At 41.3% G+C, this 17,044-nt stretch overlaps 1 protein-coding gene across 1 annotated transcript; it reads left to right on the top strand.

Moving 5' to 3' along the window:
- Positions 1 to 336: 336 nt before the first annotated feature.
- On the top strand, positions 337 to 7,450 carry LOC147455389 (GTP-binding protein At2g22870-like). Its single transcript, XM_086514167.1, has 4 exons — positions 337 to 1,153; positions 5,786 to 5,855; positions 5,940 to 6,102; positions 6,703 to 7,450. The coding sequence occupies exons 1-4, from the start codon at positions 376 to 378 to the stop codon at positions 6,916 to 6,918; spliced, it is 1,227 nt and encodes a 408-aa protein (XP_086370293.1). The 5' UTR covers positions 337 to 375; the 3' UTR covers positions 6,919 to 7,450.
- The last annotated feature ends 9,594 nt before the right edge of the window (positions 7,451 to 17,044 follow it).

The following is a 17,044-nucleotide window of genomic DNA, read 5'->3' as shown; positions in this document are numbered from 1 at the left end:
GCTAAGCTATCACATACTCGTTGAAAGGGGTGTGTGTGTGTGTGTGTGTGTGTGTGAAGTTTATAGATCACATTATCGTGGATAAGTTCACACCTAGTTCACACCAAATTTGGTGTGATCCCAAGTTCACACCAAGCTCACACTTAGTTCACATTTAGATCACTCCAAATTTAGTGTGGTGCACATACCTTTCAAGTTCACACCGAGTTAAAAATGTGATCACAACTCGGATTGCACCCGCCTAAGGACGCCTAATGTGGTCCATTAATCCCACCTAGCGAGCAAGGTGTCTACCTACTCCCCTTCTCACTTTATAAATGCAGCTAACGAAGCAGGTTAAACCAGGAAGAAAATATCGGTTGGGCAAATTTCTAGATGGCTGGCCTCTGCTTAAAAGGTCACTATGCTCTCACATCCTTGCCTGTGACGGGCAAGGGTAGAGGACTCCATGGCCTTTCTTCCTCTTCCTGCCGCCCTTTACACATCATCACTGCGAAGGCAGGTCAGAAGTTGGAGGCGAAGGAACCCAAGCAAACCCCCGAACCCAAGCGAGCATCCAATCCCAGTGATGCACCCAAAAACATTACCTTTTCTGCAGAAATAGATGGAAAACAGGTTGAGATAACCCTCTTGCAAGTCGTAGCAGCCAACCAGATGAATCCTCAGAAAGCAGGTAAGAAGAAGAAGAAGAAGAAGAACGGAAACTTGCAGAAGAATGTGGGGGAGGAGCTAGCTGTCCAAGCAGTGAAAACGACTAGTGCTGACGAGGAGGAAGATGAAGTGGAAGATGCAGATGATGATAAGGATAGTGATGAGGAAGCGGCAGAGGAAAGCGAGGACCCCGATGAGCAGGAGTCAGATGATGATTCTGAGCTTGAGGAGGTCATGGAGATGTTCATTCCCCCTGGTGCTGTATTTTCCCCAGAGAAGCCTTTATCAAAGCTCCCCGGTTCTAATATTTACCTTGGTCCTTATGCAAGAGGTGGTAGAATAAAGGAGGCAGAGTTTGTTAAGAGCAGCACATGCACAGCAGAGTGCCCGCCTCGTAAGCTTCCTGAGTTTGCAATGGTTGGTCGCTCCAATGTTGGGAAATCATCGCTTATTAACTCTCTTGTGCAAAGAAAAGATCTTGCTCTTACATCCAAGAAACCAGGTAGAGATGTACCTTTGGATTTTCAGCTTCTTGCTTCTTGGACTAAAGAGAAATGCCTGATGATTACGATTTACATGCTTCTTGTATTTTTGTCACCATACTGTTCTAGTATAGTTAAAACTTATGAATATCTCGTTCTATGTATGATGATGCTTTTTCCAGAAAGGCATTTTGTGAAGATATCAGATATACTGAGATTAGTAGTCATTCCTTGTTGACAAAGTCTAATCAGTTGAAGTGAGGGGCATGATTATCAGAATTCTCGATGTTGGCAAGACTGAATATGTTTCTTTTGGGTGGTTTGATGGGCTTGTAGGGGTTCTATCGCATTTGATTTGTGGCAAGTATAGCATGAGCTTTATATCTATTGTGTTTGTATTCCAGCCTATGATTTCATTCATGAAAGCTTGTGAGAAATTTGCTATAATCTTTTTTACTATAGCCATAATCAATTAGAGATTTGCAATTTAGAGATGTACCATTGTATTGAGTGCCAACTTTGACACCGTTGTCTCTAGCTTTTGCTCGTAAAAATGGATATTCTTTTACTCCACCTAAAGTATTGCTAAAGTATTCGTATCATCTTTGTACAAGTAAACAAGGGCTTGGTAAGGGAATGTAGCATGGGAGAGGGACAAACCCTTAAGCAACTAAGTAATCAAGGTGGTTTTGACACATACATTTTGCCTCTTTCGCTCATTGTGTGTGGGTGGATGTTTATCGTAATTAGTGTGTGAACAAGGGTGTGTGAAGACAAAGTAGGATGTCCTCAAGCAAGATATGTACAAACCCTCCTAGCAACTAAATAACAAGATACTTTTCACTTGTTCGTCTTGCTTCTTTTTCTCTTAGGGTGTGTGAGGTTGTCCGTCCAATTTCTCTCTCTAGCATTTTTTGCTAGATCACTCTCCTTTTGAGCCTTCTTTTGCCCCAAGTAGATCTAGGAGATCACCGCAATGATGTTTGCTCTTGAACCACATTCGGAGGTTGCTATCGTCTGCCATCGGATGTCCGTGTTGCTGTTGTTTTTTGCCTTATAATCACTTTGCCGTGTTGCTGTTGTTTTTTGCCTTATAATCACTTTGTTGATTTGGCCATCGCTTTTGCCAGGGTTAATGAGTCTTTGCAAAAGCCTCAAGAATGGCACAAGAAAGTAGTAGTTAAGCATGGACACTACTTGTAGCTAAAGGAAGGTGAGTGGGTGCTTCTTAAGTTTGAGAAGGCACCATTGAGAAAAACGAAGGGTAAGGAGAAGTCGTTATAGCTCAATAGAAAGAACTTAGATAGTCAAAATAGTGTATTTGAGATAACCACTGATTAGTAGTCACAGATTATGGTGGATCCACACAGTATATTAAAAACCAGGTAAAATTACCAAAATACCCCTCTAATTCGTGGAAATTCCCAAAATACCCCTCAAATTTCAAAAATTACCAAAATACCCTTGCATTTATTTTGGTTGGATTGTGCAAGATTTTCTAATCTTTATTCCTTTTTTACAATTTAGATCAGTTTTTGAGTGCTTAGCATGTAATTTGTCACAAATTACCTTGCAAAAAGGGCAATTATGTCTAAAAATAATGATGAAATTCATCTCCAAAGCCTACGTAACATACCTAAATTCTAGTTTTAGCATCTTGTATTGATAGACAATCAATCTTCTTCTGAAAAGCTACAAATTTCTTCGTCTGTCAAGAAATTTAATTTCAGGACCAAGGGTACTTTGGGAATTTTGACAAAATTGAAGGGCATTTTGGGAATTTGTGACAAAATATTGGGGGTGTTTTGGGAATTTTTGAAATTTGAGGGGTATTTTGGGAATTTCCGCAAATTAGAGGGGTATTTTGGTAATTTTCCCTAAAAACAAAGATAGTACACACTCCACCTAGATAACCTTACAAGGCTCTTGTGACTTTGAAAACTCTAGCATACCGGGGCAACATGCATGAAATGCCATTCCTTGTTTCGGATACTCACATTTGAAACACGGAACAGGGATCCGGAACGGGAAATTAGGATGGGAATGGGGAACGAGGACCTGAAAAATGGCCATGCCTTGTAACTATGATGTGGACAAGCTAACTCCTACTCCTAGGGTTTAGGACAACTTAGGAAGCGTTCTCGCACCTTTGTGAGCATGTATGCAGGGCATGCATGCCCAATGCCCATGCACTTTAGCGTAGTTGCATACCCTCTAATTGCACATGAGCACAACCAATGTCTGCTAGGTGTTGGCATTGGGGAGTGTTCTCATAGTCTAGCACCAGTACCAAGCCTAAGTAGTATCTGCATACAAAGAACCTCTTATAAGTAGTTACTAATACTTGACATTGAGCACGATTTAAAGTCATGGGATTTTCAGCTAGCTGCTAGTGCTGCAGTACCTGCAAGTACTTGGCATTTTAACTTTTTGCAGCTCTCAATTAGCCTAGCATTTTTCTACCATGTATCATCGCCAAGTAGACATCAGCCCTAGCATTTTTAGAATAGCAGATCAGCAGCATTTGTGTTTCAACCAGCCATTAGCATTAGGGTTTTTGTACCAAATCGGTCTACCGTCGCAGCTTCAGCCCTAGCCCATCAGATCAGCCAGCGTTTTCAGTTTTCAGCCCATCCATGACATCGACAATAGCAGATCAGCCCATAGCCTTGTTCTCATTTGCAGATCTCAGAAATTCCCGTAGCGGTTTGCATTTTAAGCCCTTAGCCTTGGAGATCCAAGCATCTACTGCAAGATCTCAGCATTCAAATCCATTGTATCAGCATTTGTGCTGAAACCGGCCCATAGGGTGGTAGACTTTAGCTTTCACCTGACTCTTCACTCGTTAAACTTTACTTCAACTTTACGAGAAAGAGGAACTTCACTAATCACAAATAAACCTGTGATTGGAATTAACACTTCAAACAAACCACGGCTTGGTAGCTAGAGCGCTACCAAGCAGACATTGACACCTTGTAGGCCCCAAAGACTGGTGCCCCTTTTGGTATTTCTTTATTCTTATAAAACTTGGGAGGAAATGTCACGAACTATTGACGTGTCAAAGCCTAAAGAATGGAGCCAACTTACAAATGCCGGCCGAGGGGCCTAAACCCTCGGAACAAGTACCAAAAGAAGTCCTACCAACTTATGGGGACCCCGTCTGATGGCCTCGGAATGGGTATTCTATTCTGGTTAATTATTTCTTCATTTTGGGCTTGGCTAACTCGATAAGATGACTGGTTCGATGGTGTATTATCAAGAATCAAATCAATTGTGTGATCTTCGGACGATCAGGAGGTAACTCTCCTAGTAAAGCCTCAAGGGAAAACAGTCAGCCTAAGCTTGCAGAAGTTCTTGTCACTCCTTTTCGAAGTCAGACATATTTGACCTTTGATCATCATTTAGTTCTTTTAACAAAATCAAGTAAAGAAAAAGATTGGATTTCATTAATCTGGAAACGGTCGAAGCCGGTACTATAGTGGGACAGACTTGCTCTTCAGTACAATCTCTTTGCCCTTCTCATTGTTCAAGATGGCCGCGCTCTGCGGCTGCTTTGGAATTTGTTGGCTTGTCTTTTGGTAGCCCTCTGGTGCTTCTTTTCAAGAATTCTGTCCAACTCTTTTTGCAAGTACAGGTTTCACTTTGTTGCATTCTTCTTTCCTTTCAACATTCCTCCTGACCTGAGAGGAGAATCAATGGCCTCACGCAATCTCGAGTGAATCTCATCAATCGTGCAATTCTTTAGGTGTTTCGCAAATCTTGGGTCTCTAGAGTACTTGATCAATCTTTTCACACATATGTCAACCTACAGTTGACGTTTGTACTTTGTTCTGGCAAGAATTTGTCCAAAGCTTCATTCTTTTCTTCACTTCCCGCACTGGATTTTAACTTTTCTCTACCTACCCACCGAGAAGTGTTAAAACCCTGTCATATTCTCTGCGAGAACCCGTGTAATCTGGGGTTCTCTATGGCATGTCATCAGTCAGTGCAAATCGCGGAGCGTCCCTATAGCTGCCACGTCAGCCAATTCCACGCGATTTTCTCTCATTTTAATCTTCTAGTGTCCCAAGGGCCCCATCGGACAGGACCCGGTACAACTTATAACTTTGGGTCATCAATTTGGGAGCCACGTCATCATTTTGTGACACAAACAATGTCTGCTAGGTGTAGGCATTGGGAAGTGTTCCCATACAATTGCATTAATGCCAAGCCTAAGAAATTATCTGCATACGAAGCACCTCTTATAAGTGAGTTATTAACTTATTGATAAGGGACATGATGCCCAACAATTACCAAGTCGTGGGGTATTTTTGAAGCCTCTACTCGACCCAACAATAAGTCCCTATACATGACCCTAGGGGTCACCCATTGAGGCAAGCCAGTATCCCTTGGGCAGCCAGCCCACATAGCTAGGCAACCAAGCCTAATTCTTGTGTCATGCTTAACATCTGCTGTGCTTGACATTGGTATCAAAAGCTATTGCACTTATCATGTCTTTAATCGTGTGTTTGATCGGGTGCTTTCAGTGTATCTCCATGGGTTTTCCTTACAGAATACTTTCAAAATTCAAGCATCTTCCTTTGGGCTCTATTAATTGTGCTTGTTTCCAGTAATTTAATGAAAAATAAAAGAGCTGTGTTATTTCGTTGCAGGCAAGACTCAACTTATCAATCATTTTATCATCAACAAAAGCTGGTACCTAGTCGATCTACCTGGCTATGGGTATTCTCTTTTCCTGGGGTTATCATGATGTTAATATTCATTTGGAGAGTTTATCTAAAACATTTTGTGTTCCTGAAATCCCAGTTATGCAAAAGCACCTGGAAGTGTTCGAGCTACATGGGATAATTTTACAAAAGATTTTTTTCTACAATCAAAGAGCCTGGTTTGTGTCATGCTCTTAGTTGATGCAAGTATACCACCACAAGAAATTGATCTGGAGTACGCAGATTGGCTTCATCAAAATAAGGTAATGTCAATGCCAGACTTTGTATTGATGTATGCTCTCTCTCTCTCTCTCTCTCTCTCTCTCTCTCTCTCTCTCGTGTGTGAGTGTGTGTGTGTGGGGGGGGGGGGGGGGGGGGGAAGCATGTAAAAGTACCTAGTTCTACACCCACTATTGGGTACTGACGACGCTAGTGGGAATGTTGTAGTATTTACTCAATACTATGTGTGATGGAGCTGATGGTTATCTTGTCTTGTGGATGACTACCATGAGTCTATACTTTGCACTTTCCTTCAAAGGTGAATCTGGACTTATCCTGGATTCATCTAGGCATGTAATGTCGAGGCCATGTGTAATGTTTAGGGGTAATTGTGAACAAGTGAGGTGCCAGGTCTCTTGTCGCACTGGCTTCCTGGGTCACTTTCTCTGAAAGCATGTGGTGAAGAATGCATATTCTTTGTTCTGTCTGTGCGTTTGGTGTGCAAGATGGAGTCCATTGACATTTATATATGGAAAAGCATGCCTTTTTTAATGGATATTACATTATAGTCTTTTATGTTGATATCTGGTGTTTATACGGAAGAAAAGTGTGCCTCAGGACTTAGCCTCTTTCTATGTTTGCAGGTTCCTATGACAATAGTTTTCACAAAGTGTGATAGGAAAAAGAAGAAAAAGAACGGAGGAAGGAAGCCGATTGAGAATATTAAGGATTTTTTGAGGTCAGTGAAAGAGAAGTTGGATAAGTTGCCTCCGTGGATTATGACGAGTAGCGTGTCACATCAAGGGAAAGATGGATTGTTCCTGCATATGTCACAGCTTCGAAATTACTGGAGCAGTTAAAACATGAGAAGGAAGCACTTCTAGCTCAGTACAAGGATGCGGATGCTGCACTGGCAGCATGTGAGGTAGGAGATCCTCCTTGGAGAGTTGGGGGTATACTGATATACAACTTTATCAGCATAAGTGGCAGGATTAGACTTGCACAGTGCAAGCTTCTTGCAGTGCAGACTCTTTAGCCATTGCCAAGAATGCCACATTCTCCCTTCTGGAGGGTGTGGAAGGTATGGTTGTACACTGCTGGAGATGGTAGTTTGGAGATGGTAGTTGTGTCAATTGCTTTGTACCAAAAAGCACGGAGCTTTTCCTCATTTCAACAGTTGTATGATGGCTTCTTGGGCTTTTACTGATGAGAATGTCAAGGTAGCAGGTACCATGTCCTGCCATGCCACAGCCAGCTATAATCCCCCCCACCCCTTTCTTTTCTTACTTTCCTTTCCTCCTCCCCCCTACAGACGAGGAGATGTTGGAAATATATGTATGAATCTGGAATTTCAGGCTTTCGCAAAATGCAATACCCCATTATGGATTAAGAGCTTGTTTTGTATTTGATATGTGAAGAAAGCGCACGTATAGTCAGGATGGCAAAGAAGAGGAGGAGTGATTTTAATGTAAACATTAGGTAGAATCAGGGGATTCAGTTCTTTGAGCCTATGAATGCAGCTTTAGAAGCAACTGATCTATTACAGTCGATAGATAGAATAAAGCTTGAAGGGCATTTATCATACTTGCTGCACATGATTCCTCAGTGTATGGTCTTGTCAACTTGCTTGGGTCACAGTATCATTCCTACCAAGTAATCGATGTTAATGTACTCATTTAATCTGTGCTGTTGTTCACGTCATTTCTACTGCATTTTCTTATCCAAGGCATCTGATGACTTGGATCTGTATTTGTTCTATTTGTCTTCAAGACTGGTAATGTTCTCCTCGGATGTTGAAGGCTGGGTTGATATTAAGATCTCTGTTAACGATAGGCACCCCTTGGACAGTGATGTCAGTTATGATTTGTTACCAAGCTTTAGGAAAGGTGGAAATTGTTTATAGCTCGTGTGAATGTGTTAGATGGTGTTTAGAGTTTTAAAGCTCAGAACAAACCTGCCACATTGACCCACATTCAAGATTAATAGGCACCCTTGTCAAAAAGCATTCCTTGTAGTCCAATTTGCATTGCCTTTCCAGAGAGCATCCAAGTGGTATGCTGTCTTCTCACTTGTTAGTGGTGGCAGAACGTTTTTCTTTTCTTTTTTTAACAGAGGGACACCTTGTGCTCACCTGGTGTGCACGTTGCTAGGGCTCTTGCCCTTGAACACTCCAGTGCATTCTCCTCTTGGGGTGGTCACCCGAGGAGGAGAGGTTCCTAGCTAGTTGCTACGAGTTCTCTCTGTTGTTCCTAGCACACGCATGGTGTAATTAGTTGACATTTTATGAACAGAAACACATGCAATCCTAGCAAAAGTAGCTTAAATTAATGTGATTACTGGCATAATAACGATGCAGCTTACAAGCTATAGTTTTGTTTCATATGGAAAAGAGGCTCATACATAGCCAATGCCTCCATTTGAAACTCTCACTAAGGATTAGGATTGTTGCATTCATTCAGCTTTTTTTAAAAGAAAGATATCGAAAGTTTTTCCTGTGCACTCCTCTAGCCTTGCATGTTTTTTGATTGAGATTGCCTTGAACCATTCTGCAATCAATTGAAATATAGAACTACATGCACTTGATGTCCCCATCATCTTTATGAATCTCCTCTATTAATGTTCTTTGGGATGCTATGGGTATATACAAAAATATGATCAAGATTTGCCAACAAAGAAGGTGGTAGCCCCATATTTGTGTAGCTTCTTGCCATTCACTGTGAAGAAGACATGCGGGGTGGTTCTTCATATTTTCACTAAGAATTTTCAAGCCTATATCTATGCTGCCAACAACTTTCTACAGTGGTTACATTACCTTCTAGCTTTACCTGATAGCAATGGTCTTGATAAACATGACTTGTGAATGGTTGATCATGCTTCGTGCGGAACCTAGCCTACAATGTTGCTTCTTTCCTTCACTCAAACTCATATAACTAGTGTGCCATGATTGCCAAATGGTTCACTCACAGTAATGGGTTCGGATAAATAATAGAGTCATACCTTGTCGGCTGACACACTTCTTCTCATGTTTGGTTGCTTTGCTCAAGGCTTCTTCCCATACTCCTGTCGACTCCGCTAGAGAATGCTAAAGACCTTCTAAACTTGGATTTGCTTTTTTGAAGGCTATGCCGTGATCAGGAGGGCTAGAAAAATACATTTTTCCTAACCGAAGCAAATAAGGGCAAGCTTGAAATTCTCCCGGTTTTTAGGTCAAAATTTAAAGCTTTTACCGGTAATTACACTAAAACTTGTGAAAACTTCCCGGTTTTCTTCAAGGCAATCTCAACTCTAACAGGGATTTTAGGATTTCAGCCGGTTAAAATACACTCGACCCCGGTTTTTTTCTAACATTGGGGCCCGTGATCACTTTGCAGCGAATGATTCAAATTAGTACTAACATTCAATATATCGGGGTTGAGAAAAGCTTGTGAACGCTTTGCATTCCCAAAAAAGGTCAACCATACAAGTGTAGTGCTTTTTGCCCAGTACATTGCCATATGATACCTGCCTCGCGGCCACCACTCGGATGGAGGCGTTGGGTACCCCTTGGCGCATTCTGTGATTTCCCGCAACACTGAAGCGGCATCCTAGCAATGGAAGCTGGGCAGCTTCTAAATCACCCAGTATCAGCTCTCTGTATACGGTCCAACTCGATGTAGGGGGTGAAGCTCTTGCGGATCATGTAGTCCACCTGCTTCACAATCTGCTTGGTGGTCAAATCCGGCAAGTAGGGTAGAGTTTCAAACTTCCTGTTAATGTAATGACTTCCACACAAGCATGCGGTTGAAGATCGCAAGCAGGTTGGCGCTCCTAGGAGCAACAAGGGTAGTGGGCTTGAGGTCAGAGAAGCTCTTTAACATGCTCTCCACCGAGGCACACGTGGGTGCATCAACTGCCCGTGCTAGAGCTCAAAGAGTGCACAAGACAAGCCATTGCGAGAGAGCACAGGACATGCAATCCAGTGATTGCAGATGACAGACATACAATATATTCTAGCCATATTGACCTCAACAGCCCAATGTTTTTCTTACTTGGACACATTGTGCTTGGGGAAGAGCACCACACTTGGCATACATGTCCACAAAAGCATTACCCAGCACTGGACCCTGCTCCAGGAGACCGTTCATAACCTTCTTTCTACATACTGAAAAGGTTGTGTGAGACCCAATGGAGTGCTGCAAAATATCTTTGTTATGACATGTTCAAGATCTGGTGGCTCTCAGAGATTTATCTCATGTGTCTAATTTCTGTGCTATAGGTACATGCGTTACGACACAGGGGAATGGCTCACATGGGATCTAGGGCCCAAATTTGAGGGGACGAAACGGTTTTATCTCGGTCGTCGGATCATCCAATGAACTAATGTGAACTATGGCCGTTTAAACTAGGATGTGATTGTGTGCCATGTCGACATGGGCAACGACACACGCTAACTTGATGGTAGGGCTTTCGTGTGGCCACTAGGAGGTTTCGGATTCGACCCACACCCCGCGAAGCAGGTGAACTAGGGGTGAACTCGGAGCACCATTTTTGTCCCCAGTTCATCCTAGTCACTAGGCGATCGGACAACTAAGATCAAACCCCCGTGAGATAATGACGAGGTTCCACCTCGCTTATGATTTCTAATCTTCATGTTCCGCCCTGAAGATGCTGAAGCCGCATCCTAGCAATGGAAGATGGGCAGCTTCCAAATCGCCCATCGTAGTAGTATGGCTCCACACAAGCATGGCGCTCGTGCGACTGCCGTTGGAGATTGCAAGCAGGTTGGCGCTCCTACGGAAACAAGGGTAGTGGCTTGAGTCCAAAGAAGCTCTTTGACAGGCTCTCCACTGAGGCACACGTAGGTGCATCAATTGCCCGTGCCAGAGCTAGGAGTGCACAAGACGAGCAATCGAGAGAGAGCACAAGACATGCAATTGGGCGATTTCATACGAGGATTGCCTCGTTTGCAGATGACATACAATCTATTCTAGCCATATTGACATCAACAACCCAATGTTTTCTCAGTTGGACACATTGTGCTTGGGGAAGAGCACCACACTTGGCATACATGTCCACAAAAGCATTACCTAGCATTGTACCCCGCTCCAGGAGACCGTCCATAACCTTCTTCCTACGTACCGAAAAGGTTGTGTGAGACCCAATGGAAGGCTGCAAAATAACTTTGTCATACATGGATTGATATTCATCAACATAATTATTTATCATTAAAGCGTTACATATTTTCAAATGGGTTTCTCTATATTCAAAAGAAACGTTGCATTATAGCACCATTTAGAGAACGTGCAAGTAATGAAATGCATGCTAAACCATCTATTTGCAAAGATAATTTCTTTTGGCTTGACATGAAGAACGATATAGCTAAAAAAAATTGTGAATGTTTGATTTGTCAGAGTTCAAAGACAATATGTAAATCTTATTACTTTTTAATGCCTCTTTCATGGATTTTATCAGGGACTCCCTACCACTTCCTCTCAAAGTGACATGATTTGGACCAAAATAAACCATTTTAGCAAGCAAGCATATTTTGTATCTCGTAAAAAGACCTTGTATACCTCATGCTGCTAGGCTAATTCTTAAGATGATATTCCCTTAACATGGCTTTTCTAAAGTCGTTCTTTCTAACTATGATGGTTGTTTTTGTAATCACTTTTTGGCTGTAGTCACAACAAACTTAAGCTCATAAGATGGACTTCACTACTACTTGTCACCCTGAGAGCAATGACCAAACCGAAGCAACCAACAGTACCATCATGGACCTCCTTAGGATATTACACAACTGAGAACACTGCTAATTGGGACCAACACCTCCCTATGCTTCAACTTGCTTATAATAAAACACCTCCTTTGCCACAAATCAAGCCCCTTCTGATATAAAGACTAAAAAATATAGAAGAGCATCCTAAACAAGTTGGCCCCTAGAATCTCAAAAAGATTAATAACGATGCATTTTGTTTGGGCAAACCCTCACAATGGAAGATGTAAAACTCCTTTTACGTTATATGGTCCTTTTAGAATACTCAAAAAGATTAATGACGACACATTTTGCTTAGGCATACCCTCACAATGGAAGATGTAAAACTCTTTTTATGTTAGTTTATTAAGGACACATAAGAGACTCGTTCTTCATAGTCCTAATATAGATGACCCCCCCCTTACCGAAGGTCGTTAGGAAATTATGAATCTCAGAAAAATTCTTGCTTTTGTTTTTTTGCAGTACTCTCTCTATAGAGACAATTATATTTAAACAAAAACAACCTTAAAAAGCTCCATGCTGAAGAGATGAGCCATGGAGAACAAAGTGACCATAAAGAATATGCAGGGTTTCAAAGGAGAATAGGGGAGCCACCCCACCATAAACATAAGACACGGTAATCTAGGTAGCAACAACAATAATACGGGTGAAGAATAACCAAGTATATTGGCTAAACCGGGAGCCACCCAACCAAGAGGACTTACACTTGACAAAGGGGTGAGTCATGAACTCCATCACCTACATGTCTTCCATGCCAAGACCACAGAGGACGCCGCGGCCTGGACCCAGCTGTCACCAAGAAACGAGACTCCTACTGGGGGAACCGGCAAAACATGACCAAAAAAGAGAGCATAAAGTATTAGCAACCAAACCTAAACCAGACACCTTCAGGAGCCAAGCAACAAAACCCTCTACTAGTAGTCCGCAACACGGCCCCAACCTCCAAGAGAGCAACCGAACATGAGAAGATCATGCTTTTCTTGGAGAGCCAGGCATGACCCATATGGTTAAACAATACAAAAGGTACAAAGTGCACTATAAAAATCATTCCTTAGGAAAATGCCATCGGATATCAGAAGTATCACCTACCACCACTTGAAAGAATCATAAATTTGCACATTTATACAATGGTCCCCTTTTAGTGCAGATTTGTCGGTTTAGAAAACATGATCAAGTGTAGATTCGTTGGTTTAGGCGACACATTCATTGATGTAGATTCGACAGTTTAGGTAACACCAATCACAAAACCATACTATTGTAATAGCTAGAGGTGCAAAGATATGGCAAAAATACAGGAAAGTATATATACAAAATAACATAACCGATTGTGCATACCTTGACGATTGAGACAGCCTCAACCTCCATGGAGAAACACAATAGAAAGGAAATATGTGCGACCTTTGCAGCTGGAGCACTACGCATGCACATGAGAATAATGACACAAGTAGTGGGTACACTATTTTCTAATGAGCATCTCCCTTCTGTTTGTATTTAATTTATAGATAAGAAGGCATGCTCAAAATAGCTACAATCCACATCTAGTAAAAATAGAAACTACCTCAAGCTATGTTTATAACAAAGATATAATTGCTCTAATGATAACTGGTGCATGCCATCTACATTGAAGATATTGCTATATAATCTAGACTTGAAGGCATCACTCATCCAACTAACTAATTTGCTATTTAACAACACCATACAATGTGTCATAAAAACGGTATCAATCATCAATGCACCATCAATATAACCAAATTCAAACAGACAATATTCTAATATCCAAATATTTATTTCCATAACATATGTGGAACTAAAAGACAATTGTCCTCACTTGTTACCAAAACCAAACTATCGGCAATGATGGCCAACAACTTGCAGTATCGTTTTGTAATTGGTATTGACTAAATTAGTGAATTTGTACCAATGGACATGTTGCATAAACCAAGAAATCAACATTGTGGTTATACTGCTTAAACTAGTGAATTTGCACTAGCGTTGTGTGAACAAAAAAATATGGACTAAAAAGGGATCATTGTTTAAATCGACGAGCTATGATCCTAGGTGTTTGATAAGCAAATATCAAATGGTGGTATTGAGGATTTAGTGATGGTTCTAAGAATGCAAGTTTTATATTTCACTTTTTGTATTAATTACCCATGCGAGTTGTGGTCGGGTCATGATCACCTATAGTTTAGGAGTTAAAACTTTCTTATTGTCCTTGATGAAAAGGGGCCATCTATGATAAGAGTTTCACCTATATTGGTCATCTATGGATTGTTTAAGTAAATTATATTTCTCTAATGTGACCAAAACCCAAGTGGAAAATTATTTTCATCAAAAGAATTTTTTAACATGCGTGCATTGTGCTCTTATTAATGGAACATTGGATTGTGGCACGGACTCTTGCTAGGGAATTACTTCATTCAACAAGTTATCTACCAATTGATCTCCACAAATGTATAAAGCAAATTTACAATATAGAAACCAAAGTAAAAGTAGGAGAGGACTCATATGTGCATCTCTCTTGAGACTTTTGTTGGAAGAATTGAGCTCCTAAAGTTCAATACTTAGCATTATCTACTCAACATTCAATTAGAAAGGATTCGGCAACAGTTGATAGAGAGCTATGCCAACCTAGCCAATGAGGACAGACTCGGGAGTTCAAGGCTCACATGCATGCAGCAGGAGACGCTTGGCATAGCTTGACCTTTCAGGAGTCTCTCTCCCAATTTAGCTTGCTTTGCATTTGAAGGTTGGTAAAAAAATTCTATATATAGCCTTTCCATTGGATCCACCTCAAAAAAATATGAATGTATCACATGAGCTCATCCGGACAAGTTTTTTAAATTTTAGAGAGTTATTGGGAGGAGGGAGAACTCAAACTCCATGCCAAAAGTTGAGGAGTTTGAACCACTCTCTCAATGATAGAAGGCTTAAATATTTAGTCCTAGAATCTGAAAGGCATCAAATTGGAAAGAAAGAGCACTCTTTTTGTGAGGAGGTAAGAAAATTAAACACGAACTACTAGGTGATCCAAAAACATCCCTTGGATGCCTCTAGTTGCAGATAACAAGCTAAAGGGAATAAGTTGGTGTTCTAAGGGAGGGTCCACTTAAGTCTGGTGGGGTACTAACCATTGTAGATAGGGATCTAGAACTACAAGTGGTGCTAAATCATGCCTTAGGGCAGAGTCTTGAGCATGAGAATTAAATGGGCAGGCCAATTTCTCACCATTCTTATCATCTACAACCAATGCAAAGCCAAAGGAAGAGCCAAAAACTATGGGTAGATCTAAGGGATATGCTCTGGCATGTGATTGGTGCATCATGGGAGATTTCAATATGGTGGAGGTTAGAAAGGAAAAGATAGGCTCATCTAGCCTTTGGCCAGGTGTGAAAAAAAACAAAATGGAAGCGCTCCATGAAAAATGGATATTGAGTGACCTATGGACAATTAGGCCTTGGATTAGCTCACCAAGCTTAACATACACTAGCCTCTAGTATGCCAACCAACCTCCATTCTAGTCAGGTGCTACATCTTGCATCATACGGATTGGTTGCCACCATCTGTGGAAATGAGTGTAGGTTCCACCCAAAGCATGTCACACCATTTCCCCATGAGGTTAAAGATCGCCAAGGCTAAGGAGGGAGATTGATATCCAGAAGGGAAGAAGAAAAAACTAGTTTTGGGGGATCGCCTAGTCAAGGACCCACTCTTCAGATCCCTTACTAAGCTTGCACTAAGCAAGCTTAAGAAGGATGTGAAAGCGGTGGACCCTTGAGCATGGTCCACACTTGTAAAGAGCATTAGATGACAATAAAAGGAATTGGGCCTAGGATGAAGAAAAAACTAGTTTTGGGGGATCACTTAGTCAAGGACCCGCTCTTCAGATCCCTTACTAAGCTTGCACTAAGCAAGCTTAAGAAGGATGTGAAAGCGGTGGACTCTTGAGCATGGTCCACACTTGTAAAGAGCATCAGATGACAATAAAAGGAATTGGGCCTAGGATGAAGAAAGATCGAGATAAAAAAGACAAAAGATTGAGAACAAGTGGAAGAGCTCATGAAAAAAAGCAAGAAGTCCACACTTCTAAGGAGGAACGCCTTAAAGCCAAAGTTGTGCATGATCATTTGAAAATCAAAGAAATAAAAAAGAATAGGCTATTGGCCATAGAGACTGCCAACCAAGATCATTTTCTCAAAGCTTTGAATATCAAAAGAAGAAGGGACTCAATTGTAGCAATCATAGACGAGAAGGGAAATTTAGTCCAAGACGAGAATGATATGTCCAAGCTTATGCTTGACCATCTTAGCTAAATTATAGGATAAGCAAAAGTCAGTTTGCAAGTGGTTGAGGATGTGAGAGCATTGATTCTTAACAATGTGAAGAGCAATGTGCTACCAAGAGAAGCAAAAGTGCTGGAGAGACCCATATCAAATGATGAGTGTCGAGCTACCTTGAAAGCTTGGGGAAAGAAAAGTCCCTTGGGGGGGATGGATTAATGGCAGAGTTTTTCAAAGAGTTTTGGGAGGATCTAAGCCTTGTTAGAAGGACATGTGGATGCTAGCATGAAAAAAGATTTGACCAAACCAATTTCCAAATTAGTTTGTTTCTTTCTCTTAAAACGTTGGTGGCCTATCTCTATGATGACAATAACATAAAAGATTATTGCCAAGGTTATTGTGCTAAGGCTGACTCCTACCCTGGACAAAGTGATCACCCCCCATCAACATGGCTTCATCAACGGAAGATCAATTATGACAACATTTTATCAATGATTGGCATTGAGTATGAAAATTTCACCAAGAACGTATGCATCCTCCTGGAACTCAATCTAGACAAGGCATATGATAATATCTCATGGTCCTACATTGAAGGACCAAGCACTACGCGCAGAAGCCATGTGCAAAGTTTGTAGTCTCATTAATGGATTGAAGGCAAAACTAGGTGATCATGGCTTTGGATGATTGACATAGTAGAACTCTTCTCACAAGCAGGCCCTTGGAAGGAGGCTAAAGTACATGACAAGATTCTAGCTCCTAGCTAGACTTTTATAAAACTCGGGGGCTGCATAAGGGATATACTAAGAAAATGCAGTAAAGTGTCACCATGATTGGAATGGAGAGAGACATTCATATACTTCAGGTGCTCCATATTAAATTGGTGCCCTTGGGCTCTCTAAGCTAGGAGGATGATCTTTGAATTCATTTTGGAGGGTAGTTGCAAGAAAGGTCAAT

Source organism: Adiantum capillus-veneris, chromosome 6 (assembly GCF_014529385.1).
Source record: "Adiantum capillus-veneris isolate H3 chromosome 6, ASM1452938v2, whole genome shotgun sequence".
NCBI classification, from domain to species: domain Eukaryota; kingdom Viridiplantae; phylum Streptophyta; class Polypodiopsida; order Polypodiales; family Pteridaceae; genus Adiantum; species Adiantum capillus-veneris.
Note: the sequence above shows the minus strand (reverse complement) of the source record. Positions and strands in the feature narration are given on the sequence as shown.

Bases quoted from the DNA above. Each gene is read 5' to 3' on its own strand.
- LOC147455389 (XM_086514167.1), top strand. From the start codon at position 376: ATGGCTGGCCTCTGCTTAAAAGGTCACTATGCTCTCACATCCTTGCCT. The intron at 1,154-5,785 runs GTAGAGATGTAC...ATTTCGTTGCAG, and splicing joins TCTTACATCCAAGAAACCAG to GCAAGACTCAACTTATCAAT. The intron at 6,103-6,702 runs GTAATGTCAATG...CTATGTTTGCAG, and splicing joins ATTGGCTTCATCAAAATAAG to GTTCCTATGACAATAGTTTT.